Source organism: Lygodium microphyllum, chromosome 14 (genome assembly GCF_053477565.2).
Source record: "Lygodium microphyllum isolate KBCC chromosome 14, Lygodium_microphyllum_v1.1.10, whole genome shotgun sequence".
Lineage (NCBI taxonomy): Eukaryota > Viridiplantae > Streptophyta > Polypodiopsida > Schizaeales > Lygodiaceae > Lygodium > Lygodium microphyllum.
This window is the reverse complement of record NC_141148.1, coordinates 64,755,120-64,768,615: the sequence shown is the minus strand read 5'-3', so window position 1 is coordinate 64,768,615 and position 13,496 is coordinate 64,755,120. Positions and strand designations below refer to the sequence as shown.

Genomic DNA, 13,496 nt, shown 5'->3' with positions numbered 1-13,496 from the left:
ATAAGATTTCAACTGAAACTCTCTAATAAGAGCAGCCAAACGCATCTCTAGTGACAGCAGAAAAACATCATCTGGAGTGTCCACCTGAAGCGAATGAACCAAAGCCAGTAGGTCCTCCGCTGCCTGTCGACGCCGCCGACTAAGAGAGGCATGATGGATCCCATACTACCGGGCAACTTGCTGCACATTAGAGAGCAATCGTTGAAACGAAGCATTGCCCTTAGAAGAGAAGTCCAATAAGAATCTGTCAATCAATTGCTGCATATAGCCCTGAAAGATTGGATGCTTCAGATAAGACGAGTTGAAACGCAAAGGGAGTCTATCCAGAAATTGCTTAAAAGGTGCAATAGGTTGTGCAAGCAGCTCCAGCTGTAGAGGGAAATGATCGGACAAGGCATATTGCTGCAACACTTTCATTTCGAGCATCCCAGGAAGAAAATCATGTGTCTGCATGATGTACATGCGGTCCAACCGCGACCATGTAGTCTTGTACTGCGCAAAGTGGAAAGTAAACCCTGTAGAAGAAGGGTGTAGCCAAGACCAAAGGTCTTGTTTAAGAACGTTACGAGCCAACACATTCCACACATGACTTTCCGGAGCATCCATTACCAAATGCTCCGATGTGGACTGCGAAGAATCCACGCACATATTAAAATCCCCCATCAAGAAACCCCTTCTGCCGAGTGATAAGGAGGCCCGCAAAGTATTCCAAAGACCCCGACAGGATAAAGGATCATTTGGAGCATAGAGGCCAAGTAGCCATAAGATCTCTCCTTCAAATACAACTTCAATCACCACAAAACGGCCATGCATATCATTTTTAATAAGAACCGGCTGATATTTTTCATGCACAATCATAAGCACCCCAGAATAATGTATGGCATGTGTCCCTGCATAAAACAAACGAAAGCCATGGCAATCCACAACTTTCTTGCTTTGCCGTGACTCTTGTGCTCAACAGCACACAGGACATCCCACTGATTCTCATGCAATACAGTCCACATGGCATGTTGCTTATGGCGAGAACAAATGCCCTGCACATTCCACGTGGCTATCTTCGTGTGTGTTCAAAAGGGAATTAGGTACGAGGCACAGCTTGCCGCGATTTAACCTTTTCTGCTAGCATGGCAAGGACTCCCTCATCCAAAAAATCAGCCAACATAGCAAAAGAGTTCTGACGGCCAGATTTGGAGGTGGACGGTATATCTGCTGTCTTGGGGATGGAACGGGGATAACGACGATCCCACGGGGTAATCACATTGCCTCTAGTATCAAAAGCCAATTTAGCAGGTGGACCCTTTGGACCGTCGATATATAATTTCCTCGTAGGCTGATGACGGGGAGCCGAGGAAGCCATAGCGGGAGCATTGTGCTCTGAAGACAACATTTCTTTCCTGCACATATAAGTGCGCATGGAATCTTGTGGGATAGTAGGCACAGTATCCGCCATGCCAACATCAAACCTTTTACCTTTTTTTGTACGTACATCAATCCATTCATTGCCACGGGAATCCAAACCCGAAACGTGTTGTTTACCTTTGTCCAGAACTCCATGAGGCTGGGTTACATCCTGCAACGGAGCATCAAGCGCCATACCATCCATGGGCAGCACAACATGCTCAGTATCTGAAGTCAGTGGCTTCTCTGGGCATTCAGCCATAAAATGCCCCAATTTTCCACACGAAAAGCAGTGCCCTGCAAAGTTACCCCAGTGCAACCGGAAGTCCAAAGGATGCATGCCTGAGCAATTAAGACGTAACCACGCAGGCCTTTTCCTAGCAGTGTTCCATAACATACATAAACGGTTACGATTCATGGCCCTGAGGCTCGGGGGGACCAGAACAGTGTCCACCATGGCCATGGCATCCTTTAACAGGGGCCAATAGACCGCCGGGCAATTTTCCACTTCAACCCACACCGGGCACTCACGTTGAAGCAGACACTGAAAATCTGCCATTGGGCGCCATGCCACAACATGGACCAAATGGCGATCAAAGAACAATGGTAGTTTGAACAAGAGATCAACACGATGCTTCTCAGATTTCAATAACACCTCATAAAAACCTCTGGGCCCAATAAAAATCTCTTCAACACACTCTCCTTGTAACAGACTGTGCAGCCACTGATGGATACGGGAAAGCACTGGGATCGTGCCAGTGAAAAAGAGTATAACAGCGTGTTCATAAAACACTGAAAATGAGCGCAAGACATGTTTCGGGTCCGCAGTGGCTTCGAGAACATCTTCAGTTCCAGAGTCAGAAAATGCTTCCTGATTATGTTGCACATAATCACCCAGCAGAGTGTTGGCAAACTCCAAGAGATGCTCTCAGTCAACATCCTGAGAGTCCACAGAATCCGAGGCAACCTGCGCATAAGAACGATCTTGATGATCCATTGTCTCATCCGACGTATGCTTGGTGCATTTGCCCGCAGGTTGGAAGTCAGGACCAGGGGACATCTCCTCTGTGCAAGGAAACATATCTTCGGGTTCCTCTGTATTGGAATCCGGGCCAAGAGCTGCCACCGTTTGGTCTATAAAAGCCATATCCAGACCCGCCATGTTGTATTACTACGTGTACTGGTCAGCGGTCGAAGCAGGAGCTCATGGGGAGTAGAAACGGTGCCGGCCTTGCTCTCTCTCTCTCTCTCTCTCTCTCTCTCTCTCTCTCGCTGCTCTATCTCTCTCTCTTTGTACAGATCAATGGGCACGCTGTTCGGGACGCTACCTCTCTGACGACGGTCAGGTTTAGGGTTTACAGGAGTTGGGCGCCTTTGCAGAAAAGGACAAGCAGATGCAGGTCGTGAGGTTTAGGGTTTACAGGAGCGGGCGCCTCTGCAGGAACGGAGAAGCACACGTAGGCGGAGCCTCGACCAGCAGCACAGGCGACGGAGACGGGGCGGCTAGAGACGTGGCAATGCAACCAGCAGTATACAGGGCGGGATGGAAGGCCGGCCGAAACAGGGCGACGCTCAGGGGCGAGACGTAGGAGAAGCGGGGCCACGTGACGGAAGGGCGACGGCAGGGACCCCCGCGCCCAAGACAGAGCTCGCGCGACAAAGGGCAAATGGCAGCGACCACGGTTCACCATCGACAACCTCGCGACGCCAACACACATTTTGAATTCTCTCTCTCTCTCTCTCTCTCTCTCTCTCTCTCTCTCTTTGTGGGAGTACCTTTAAAAAATGAGTTTTCTTGTTCAAGGAGGGAGGGCCTAAGTTTACCCACCCGTGTTTTGGTTTTTTTCCTAAAGGCAATGTGTTTTAGTTTATCACTTTTTATTTGTAGCCTTCAAAATCTACTTTTATTGCATGTGTTCATGTTTGTCTCTCTTCATTATAGCATCTAGAGTGAGAGAATGCATCGAGTTGGACAGATTTTCATAAGCATGAAGGTAGTACTAACTCTTAACTCTTACTACATCTAGTAACTACTAAACTATGATAGTAATGGGTATATTTGGTGACGTAAGTATCTAATTATATAATGCCCATAGTAGTAGCTGTAGTATTAAGTACACAATGCATATATATGAGTTTATTTGTTTGTTCTTCTTTTTTGGACTTGAATCATACACAACTCTAATCTTTTCACATATTTCAACAAATTATGGGAAAAAAAACAACACAAGTACTAAACTTAAGTATCTCCAAAATAACTTGAAGCAAGCATGGGGTCACTTGAAAGTCTCACGAAGATCTATAACTCGTGGTATTAGAGTGACACTGTTGTGGAGCTATCTTGCTCGCTAGGGGACCAAGCCAATGTTCGTAGTGCTGATCTTGATAGAATGTCATGTTGACCCTCATGTACTAACCAAGTTGTGAAAGATCTGAAGCTTTATAGGGGAGTGCAGTTGTACCGATTGGAATAACGACCAATCGAAGGACTTCCAAGTATGAAAATCATTGGAAGAGGAAACCGAGCTTTGTCACTAGCTTGAAGATGCATACAAGGAGTTTTTGCTTAAACACATCCATGAAGCAAAGAAGACTGTCAAAGACTCTCATAGGAGTTGAGTTGTTGAAAAGTTTGGAGACAAAGATCAAAGATCTAGAAGAGAGCTTGGATGTGATCAGCTACTGATTGATCTTGGTGCGGAAGAGAGCCAAGTTCAGGCAAATTATGCAATCCAAGACATATAAATTGGGCTACTAGGAGCCATTATCCTCAGGTGGGAGTGGGGGATTGTCTTTGGCTTCAAGGAAGCACAAGAGTAGGGCTCACTAGGTTAACATGTAGCTAAAGCAAATGAAGGTAGACAAGGTCTAAGATTGAATGGAACCAAGAAAACCAAAAAAGAAAAGACAACCAAAGAGAGAGGAAAGAAGGTGACTTGAAGAATACAGGCTAGTAGGAGAACAATACCCAACAACAAATTGCTACCCAAAAGACAACTATCAAGAGGCTGAGTAATCCACTAGAAGAATACTCTGAAGAACATTAGCCCATCAACTACTATCATAAAGGACAAGACTAGTTACTACTACTTTGCAGAGTATCCCATGGACTACCACCATAACTACTAATACCCAAAAGGAAAGAGAGTCAACCTAGGAGACTAGCTGATCAACTGCAATCCAAAGAAGGCTGCAATCAAGTAGAAGAAATCTAATACTACCAAAAAGGAGATAGATGGAAGATAGGCGAAGTACTATAAAGCCTAGAATGCATGAGAAAGAACCTAGGATACAAGAAGAAGAATGGAGATGATGAATGGACATGGGAGAAGAATGAGCCATGAATCTCGTAGCCCACATATTGCAATCCAACTTAAAGAAGAATTAATCTTAGAAAAAGTGAGGGTGGAAATGGATAAGGGACTAGAAATTCTCGACAACCAAAGTCAAGGAACACCTCTACCCAAGGAGATTGGGTGTGAGCTTGTGATGGCACCAACAACATTAATCTCAACAACCAACCAATGAACCTAAGTTCTACTACAATAGATTAGAAGGGGAACTCAAGGATAAGATTAGGAAAATATGGGAAGAGATAGAAGAAGATGATAGGAAAGAAGGGTGGGTCCATGTGTGTGTGTGCGCATGCACGCGCGCGCGCGCACACACACAATGTGCAAAATGGGTCTAGGTTAGTAGGTTAAGTTGAACATGCGGTGAGCAAAAGGTCTTGGGTTGCGGTCTACATTTTGCACGGTCATTTAGTATAGGTGTTAAAAAAGGGCGATTTGAATCCAAGTCACTAGGTTAATAAAAGAAGTGGCTTACCACTAGGGTAGCCATTTGATTATATGAGAGAGAGAGAGAGAGAGAGAGAGAGAGAGAGAGAGAGAGAGAGAGAGAGAGAGAGAGAGAGAGAGAGAGAGAGAGAGAGAGAGAGATGCTTTACGAAAAAAAAAAGAGAGAGAGATGCTCTCCGTTGATCACTGTTCGAGGTTAGGCAGCCTTGGTCTTTGATTGCTAGGTTCTTGCTTGAGTCTGAGGGTATTAAGCACGGGAATACTAGTATTTTTGCTTCATGGTGGCATGTAGTTAATGCTAAACAATCTCTTCATCTTACATCTTTCGTGCTTTTGAATCGTTTGGTCCGCTCTTGGAAATCGGTTCTTGTTAAATCTTGTTGGCACCCACCTTTGGATCAAATGGAAAACTCCTTAAGAGTGGAAGTGCTGATTGTTTTGAAAGTTCTCACTTAGCAAGGCAAACAAGAACAAAGACTGATGTTGAATGGGATGGCGCACTTGGGATTGGTTATTGTTGCTGATGCTCTTGTACCTGTGCCAGTGGGGTTGTCATGCCTTTCAGATTAGTTCGACACTACTTTCATGTTCCTAGAGGCTATTTTAATTCATGGGACTCCATCTTAATCTCTTTACGGGCCATGTAGTCTCTCCCCTCTTTGGACTAGGAGGCCCCTTGGTAGGATTGGATGAATAATGGGTGGTTGCATTTGGGCTGTGCTTCAATCAATTAGATATACCACTTACTTATACTTGATAAGGACTGGCTTGGTTGGAAGCGCAACACCACTTGGGGTCTCTAGAAAGGTCAAGCATGGTGAAAATCTGTGGTGATGACATGCTAGCTTAACAAAACACCTTTCAGATACAAGGTCTTTATTTGGTGAATGTTTATTGGTGCTCTTTCTCTTGTCTTTGTACTTTCCAAATGGAAAGCCAAAAGAAGATGAGAAGAAAGAGAATGAAAAGTTAGAAAAAAGATAGACTTAAAGAATAAGGTGAAAGGAAGCAAGGAGCAAAAGATAGAGTTAGGCAAAGAAGGCTAGGAGGAAGAGAGTAAGAAAGAGAAAGAGATAGAAGAGAAAGAAATGCCACAAAACTAGATAGGCAAGAGCCAAGTTGAAGGAAAACAAAGAGAAAGCCTCGAGAATCCAAGCCACATAAGTGGCTAAGGATGAAGCAAAGGAAGAGCTCAATCTAGATCCACACCCTAGTGATTCAGTCAAAGTAAGCAAATAGAAATACTTAAGCAATGAATTCTCAAGTCACTCCTTTGGCCCCAAGGAGGTCCCAATTAATTTGGATCAAGGAAGAAAACAACTGTATTTCAGCAATGATGTCACCGTCTACTCCGTCAAACCCAAGGAGGTAAACCCTTGAGTGCTTAAGTTGGTGGAATTAGATGGAGCGGCGAGCACGAGGGAATAGTCTATGCACCTCAAGAACTCTAAATGAAGCTGATAAGAGCCAAAGGAAAGCTGCCATGCAATGGGACTGCATGTTCCATGCAAAAAGGCAAGGCAAGCTGCTGCAAAGAATTTCATCTAAGACAACGAAACCAAGGAATGATCCAGGTAAGAGAGTCTAGAGAGCTTTGTTATGCACCAAGGCTGCACCTCCAGTGTGAGAAGAGGAGTTACACCAACCGATTTGTCTATGTTCAATGTGAGCAAGAAGGATCCAACAAGTAGACCAAGGAAGACAATTCAAGTATTAGCAATTGTTCTATTGCCCACTCAAATGTTGATTTTGCGGCATGCATATTAGCAATTTCCAATTACTTAACTTCAATCTCTTGAATTTGAATAGAAACGCATTGCTATTCGGGTCCTCCGCAAGATTGTAGTTCAAGGCTTGTTGAGAGGAACTGGAGCATATGGGCCCTCTTCCACACCAAAAAGAGAAACAAGCTCACAACTGCCCAGCTAGAACGTTTAGTGTTTTGCCATTGCAATCTCCAGCTTCTTGAGAGGACCGCTTTGTTCCCTAGGCCTTCACAGGTAAATTGGTAATGATTAGTATTATGTATAATTAGCTTTTTAACCTTGAGTCCTTGACACTTGACATTGCTAATTTACTTGGAAGTTGGATTGTAAATTGTGATATGTATGAACATTGAACATATTGAATCTCCTCTCATATGATATATCTTTGTCTCGTTCACCTTTACAAGTGAATGTTGACAAGATTGATATAGAGAAGGTGCATGACATTCTGCAGATACCATAGGAGGAGCGGGATATCTACTTCATGCTTTATGAGGGAGGAGCTATCGACACCCGTGCATGAGACTCGTGCATAGAGGAGGGTTAGAGTGAGGGCCACTCGTGGTTGTGCATCACAGACAGAGTTAGAGCTAGAGTCTTAGGATGAGAGGCTGCTTCATCAACTTCTCGATCAGGGTCCTTGGAGTCGGATGAGGAGATGGTGCACAGATCCTCAGAGTCCAGATGAGTCATGAGTCATGATATACAGGAGTCAGTTTAGCAGTGTCCAAACTAGAGTTGCCAGTTGTTCATTGATATTGATACTTATAGCCTCACTGGACTTTGGAGCTTTGACAAATTATTCACATGATATAGTTACTATCATTGTATCTTGATCCCACTTATTATGCATCTTGATTCTTGTTCCATTGTTCTTGATGTCAGATTTCAGTCTTCACTGTTCTTTAGATTATAGATTATTCATGAGTCATAAATTCTTATTCATTTTGTTGCCTTAAGTTTTGAAAATTGAGTCTTAATTGTGTTAAGTTGTCTCAAGTTTCAAGTTTTAACCATTGAGTCCTCAGTCCCGACTCCTCAATCTTCACTCGTGAGTTGTGACTTGTGACTCGTGAAATGTGTAATGAATCATGATTTCAATCATATGACATAAAGACTCAAAGTTTTGTATGAAATTTGGATACATGTTGTAGGCATTGATAATTTACATACCCACATATTATTGTATTTTTTTTAGTGTACAATCCGAAATGCCGTTGCCCCGTTTCCAAAATTTGGCTGAAACTCCGAAACTCCGGTTTTTCGTGTTTCCATTTCCCCCGTTTCCAAAACTCCCCCGTACTATGGAACCATGCAAGGAGCACCCTAATGAAGTACCTTTCTCAAGGGTCAGCACCTCGCAAAGATTCCACGATGCCTTGCTTGTAATGGTATGACCACTTGGCATTGCGGCTACAAAGCTTGGCATGCAAAGCTCGAAGATCCAAGCCAAGTTAGATTAGGACTTTGAAGCTGCTAGACCTCAAATGTAGTTGAGTCGAGGGTTGACTCAATGAGAATGAACAAAAGAAAAGAGTCTAGTTGGGCAAACACTAACCAGCCTGATAAGAAAAGTTGTGTTAAGATCCCAAGTCATAGGCATGTGGACACTAATGAACTTGGTAGAAAGAGTTGTGTTAAGACCTCAGAATGAGTCAAGACAAGAAGTCTTAGATTGTTGAGGACAGCAATCCAATGTGAGGGTGAGTGTAAGGCTCTCTGTTTGGGGTTTTGTAGGTGTGCTGTGGCATTGGAGTCAAATCTACCTATATGGAAATAGTGGTGCACTCAAGCAAGGCACTCCATTGACTACAAGTGATCTCCATACTTTGTGGTGAACCCTCGCATGTGCAGTGACATGAGGGTGTGGTTTAGAGGCAAACTTTATGTGTTGTACCTTTTTATTAAATAATACAGGATTCCTAATTGATACACGTCCCTTTCTGCTGTGCTTATTTGTGCCATTTTCAGGTTTCGACTCTGAGTTGTGTGATTGCACCCACATGCTGAGTATCTTCTTACAATATACATCTTTCCATGTACGATGCCTATTAATGGAGTTGTTCATTTCACATGTTAGAACATTGGTAAAATGTAGTTGGGGACTGCAGCCACCTGTGACTAGAGTTATGACCTAGACTTTACGCCTGTGTCTATAAAGGCACCTACCTCTTACAGTAAGTCCCTTTGACTACTCACGTATAAATACATGAGTCCTTAGTTCTGCTAAACCATCTTCATAGGCTTAGCAGTATGAGGCAGCATATTAATGCTGCTTCGTGTTTCCTGCACCTACATGCTTAGCTCGTTTTTGTTTATATTTGGATTTTCCTTTTCTGTTGTCTGTTGCTCCTTTTTTGTAGAGTAATGATCAAATTATGATACATCCAACATGAAGACTATGAAAGGATGAATCAAAATCAAGACATGATTTGTAGATCAACATCCAGTACAGTATAATCTGCAGGGTATGTCAGGCTTATTAAGCAAGAAACTCCACACGGCATTTGAGATCTGCTTAGGCATACATACTGCCAGCCTTAGTATACTCGGTCTTTAAGACTGAGTTTACTCTTCAGCACAGTGAGCATACCACCCTGAAACCCAGTACGGCTAGTTTAGAAAGAGGCATTTCATCCTCCTCAAACAGAGCATAGGGTTGCATATGTGGAGTGTTTGAGTTGGATGAAAGACAGTCTCTGGAATTGATGCTGCAGTGAAAACCGGTGCAACATTGCAGTGGAAATTTCATTATAACATTAGTGGAAAATAGGGTTTCCAGCCAAAGTGGAAACCCTACCCCTAAGCCACCTTAGTCAGCTTGGGTTCTTCCAAGGGCCTCATTCACCAATTTTTGTGAATTGCCTAAGGGTCTTGACCCTTTGGTAGCCACAATTTCTGGGGATAAGATAGAAATCAAACTGGTATTTTGGATTATTGGAGCTTTTTAGATTGAAAAAGGAAGCCTGAGGTGATGGCAACAAACTTAAAGGGAGGAGTGCAGCTGTCAACAACAGAGGAGACGGAAAAGTGTTGACTTGTGACAAGCAAGTAGTTTAAGAGCTTTTACATTTATTTCAGTAGCATGCTTCATAGCTAATTTCAAAGAGAGGCTTATCCAGATAGACCAGCAGTCATTAGATTTGTTAAACTAATCAGGTTTACCAGTGATTTTTAACTTCGTGTGTGCATGTATACGTATGATGCATGACAAGAAGATGTATTATGACTTGTGGATAATGGTGAGCCAGATATTCTCATATGCACCAAAGAGTGTAGAGAGCTGGAAAGGGCAGAAGCTACTCTCAAAAGCAGAATTTCATATTGGGGCTCTTATCACTAAGTTCATCCGGCTACCTATGCTACCAACTGCGAGCTGCAGTCGCATGAATCGGTTCGCCCTTTTGTTTGGGACACTGGATGGAAGCATTGGGTGCATTGCTCCTGTTGATGAGGTGATGTTTCGCAGACTGCAGTCTCTGCAAAGAAAGTTGGTTGATGCTGTGTCACACGTTGCTGGTCTAAACCCCAGAGCTTTCCGTCAATTTAAATCAAATGGTGAAACGCATCGTCCTGGACCAGATAACATTGTGGATTGTGAACTTCTGTCCCAGTAAGTATTGTTCCTTTTCCGGTGGTAGTTCTTGGAGAGGCAAAATTTATATGCTTGATTTCATGACTCATAATTTGTACATTGCAGCTATGAATTATTACCCTTGAAAGAGCAGCTCGAGATAGCACATCAGGTTGGGACTACACGCTCACAAATTGTCTCAAATCTAAGTGACCTTACACTTGGAACCAGTTTCTTGTAAGCTGCAGGTACGTTCTGAAGTGCAGGTGGACACCACCGTTTTCGAATCGTTGTCTGAAGGGATCAGACGTGCTCTGTAATCCATGTGACGTCGCTCTGACAGACATGACCAGACGTGCTCTGTATTCTATGTGACGTCGCTCTGACAGACATGACTGCAACGTGGGTTAAGGAAACGGCTGGTACTGCCATGTAACATACGCAGTGCAACAGAGGCATTTATGGCACATGGGCTGAGAGGGTCAGTGGTCCGAAGCTTCCATGATATGTACAGACAGGTGTGGCAAGGCTGAATTGCATTAAATTGGAAATGACAGGAAGGGGGCATTACTGTGGGCATTTCAAAGAAGAACCACCTTGTCACCGTGCCATGATAATGGCAGGTGCTGTAGCGGGCTAGTTTATTTTGCCTTCTTTTGTCGTTCTCGTCAGGTTGAGACCAAGTCACCAGGTAAAATTTGGGCCTCTTATTAGCTTTGGCAAGTCATGAATGAAAAGCTTCCAGTTCCACATCCCAAGACCCTCAGGAACTATTTAAGAAAAATCTTGATTTGTACTCGAATCCTATTCAACTTCCAAAGCTGCTTTGAGAATAAAACTAGCATGGAGTTTTTAGATGGAGTCTGCATCCATTGCATGATTGGTTGCTTTTTGAATGCATCGTTATTGGCAAGTTGCTAGTGTTGTATGTTTTTTTTTTCTTTGGGTTTGGAGAAAGGCTTCAAATTTAAAAGATGCCTCAAAGTGTACCCAAGGTTTGGACTCTCGCACCGGTGTATACACACACATGCTCAAACCCCACTTGAGCTACAAGCCTATTGGTAAGTTGCTAGTGATTTTTAAAGGCTTCTACTTGAAAATTCAGAAGGCCTCCTATAATGTAATAGTTCATGAATCAACATCAAGATTGTAACCTTGTAGTAGCTAGACTCCCCACTTCCAAGACTTTGATAGATACCAAATCTTGTAACAAATGTTGCAACCCATGGTAACTTGGCTCTAGAAGGAAGCTCCTATAAAGAATAAGATTCAAAGACTTCTAGGTTAACACGGTCAATGATCATTATGCAATGTCCTTAAATCGAAAGAAAACTTGTAAACCTTAAAGTAACTACACTCCCCCTCCATGCCTTTGATAGATGCCAATTCTTGTAAGAAAGGTAACTTCGGTCTAGAAGGAAGCTAGTAATATAGCTAAGGCTTAGGGACATTGGTGTTTACAACATTAAGGTTCATCATGGAATGATCTTAAATTGGAATAAAACATTTCACAATTTGCTTCTATTCTTCTTCGCTTTTCAATATGGCATTCTTAGAAGTGAGTAGCAGACAAGATGGAAAAGGTGGCTTGAAGATTTCAAGAGCATAACTTGAATGATCTTGCCATTAAAGCCTCTCTTAGCAAAATCAAACTATAGTGAGAGAATATGGTGAGCCTCTTATAAATGTGCTTGAATCTTTCTTTGCTTCCTTGCATTATGGGATTGAGTAGAGTGTATGGTAACTTGGAGTTATAGTATCAATTGACTTTCATTTCAAGTCTCACTTTCTTTTAGTTGTAATGCATTGGAGCAACATACAGGGCTTGTCTTTGAGGGATAGGAAGCTAGAGGCGCATCCGAAGTTGGAAAAATTAAAAAAAATTGTAAACACGGGTAAACTTGGGATATTATAGCCTAATTATGAGTTTGTCTTCATTTGCTAAATGTTATTAGTATGTATGGTGTTAGAGGTAGTGCTAAAGGAACATGTAATGTATGGCAAAGTGTTGTATCCTTCAAGCAAAGAGGGAAGTGCGGCCTAGTTGAAAATCTATAGAATAATACATAACACAACTTTCAATCAATCAAGTCTCTTCACGTCAACATGACTTTTTACTTATGCTGCTTCTTTCCATTATAATCTATTCATATCTTTTACTTATGCTGCTTCTTTCCATTATAATCTATTCATATCTTCTTGCTTTACCATGTTTTCCAACAAGGTATTTGAGCCTCCTTTCTAGAGGTTGTGAGGTTGCAAGAGCTTTCATAGTTATTCAAGATTTGGGAGCTCGAACATGGGACGTGTTGTCCAAAAAGCCTTTAGAGTGAATGGATGTGTCAAGCTCATTGAGAAGACGAAGGCCATCGACCATTGAGGTGTAGATTTTCATTGTGCACATGCCATATTTACGGTTTTCTTTGAAGACCTTCATTAGCAAGAGGAGCTTGAAGGGTAGCCATGGAAAGTCTTGTACAAGGATATTTGGTCAAGTTTTTTGTGTTGCTTACCATCTATAAGGGGGTAGCCTAAAGGTTTTGCTTAAGCTCCCAACTTAAAAGGGCTACTTTGAGATAAGCAAGGGGATAACTTGTCAGCAAGTTGAGGCAGTGTATGTGGCTAGAAGCTCGGGACATGCAACTTAAGCACATGGTTTGCTTTTGTCACAAAGCCAAAGAAGGCAAAGAGAAGAACATCGTTGTTGTGGCTTTAGTTTGCATCGCTTGTTATTCCAAAAGGTTTTTCCTACAATTGACTTTTTCATGGCACTTAAAAAACCCTTGACCAATAGAAAGGAAACCTATTGCTCAAAGAGATGTATCCCTTATAGGAACCTTTGAGACCTATGGAAGGAAACATAATTCCTCATGTTTGGACTTTCTAAACCCTTCCACCCACGTGAACACAAGTTGAGTTTTGAAAAGCCACGACATTGCAGGAGGTAAGTAGTACCTA

The 13,496-nt window shown here is 42.6% G+C and overlaps 1 protein-coding gene across 5 annotated transcripts in view; it reads left to right on the top strand.

The window, feature by feature from the left end:
* The window catches only part of CPSF160 (cleavage and polyadenylation specificity factor 160), a 172,965-nt gene extending 161,409 nt beyond the window's left edge, over window positions 1–11,556 (top strand). For 2 of the 5 annotated variants that reach the window (XM_087692891.1, XM_087692892.1), the window contains exons 25-26: window positions 10,216–10,577; window positions 10,665–11,556. In XM_087692891.1, coding sequence (XP_087549017.1) covers window positions 10,216–10,577; window positions 10,665–10,779 — 477 coding nt within the window. In that variant the 3' untranslated portion in view covers window positions 10,780–11,556. The other 3 variants (XM_087692890.1, XM_087692894.1, XM_087692893.1) reach the window with 3 other exon arrangements.
* Window positions 11,557–13,496: the final 1,940 nt, after the last annotated feature.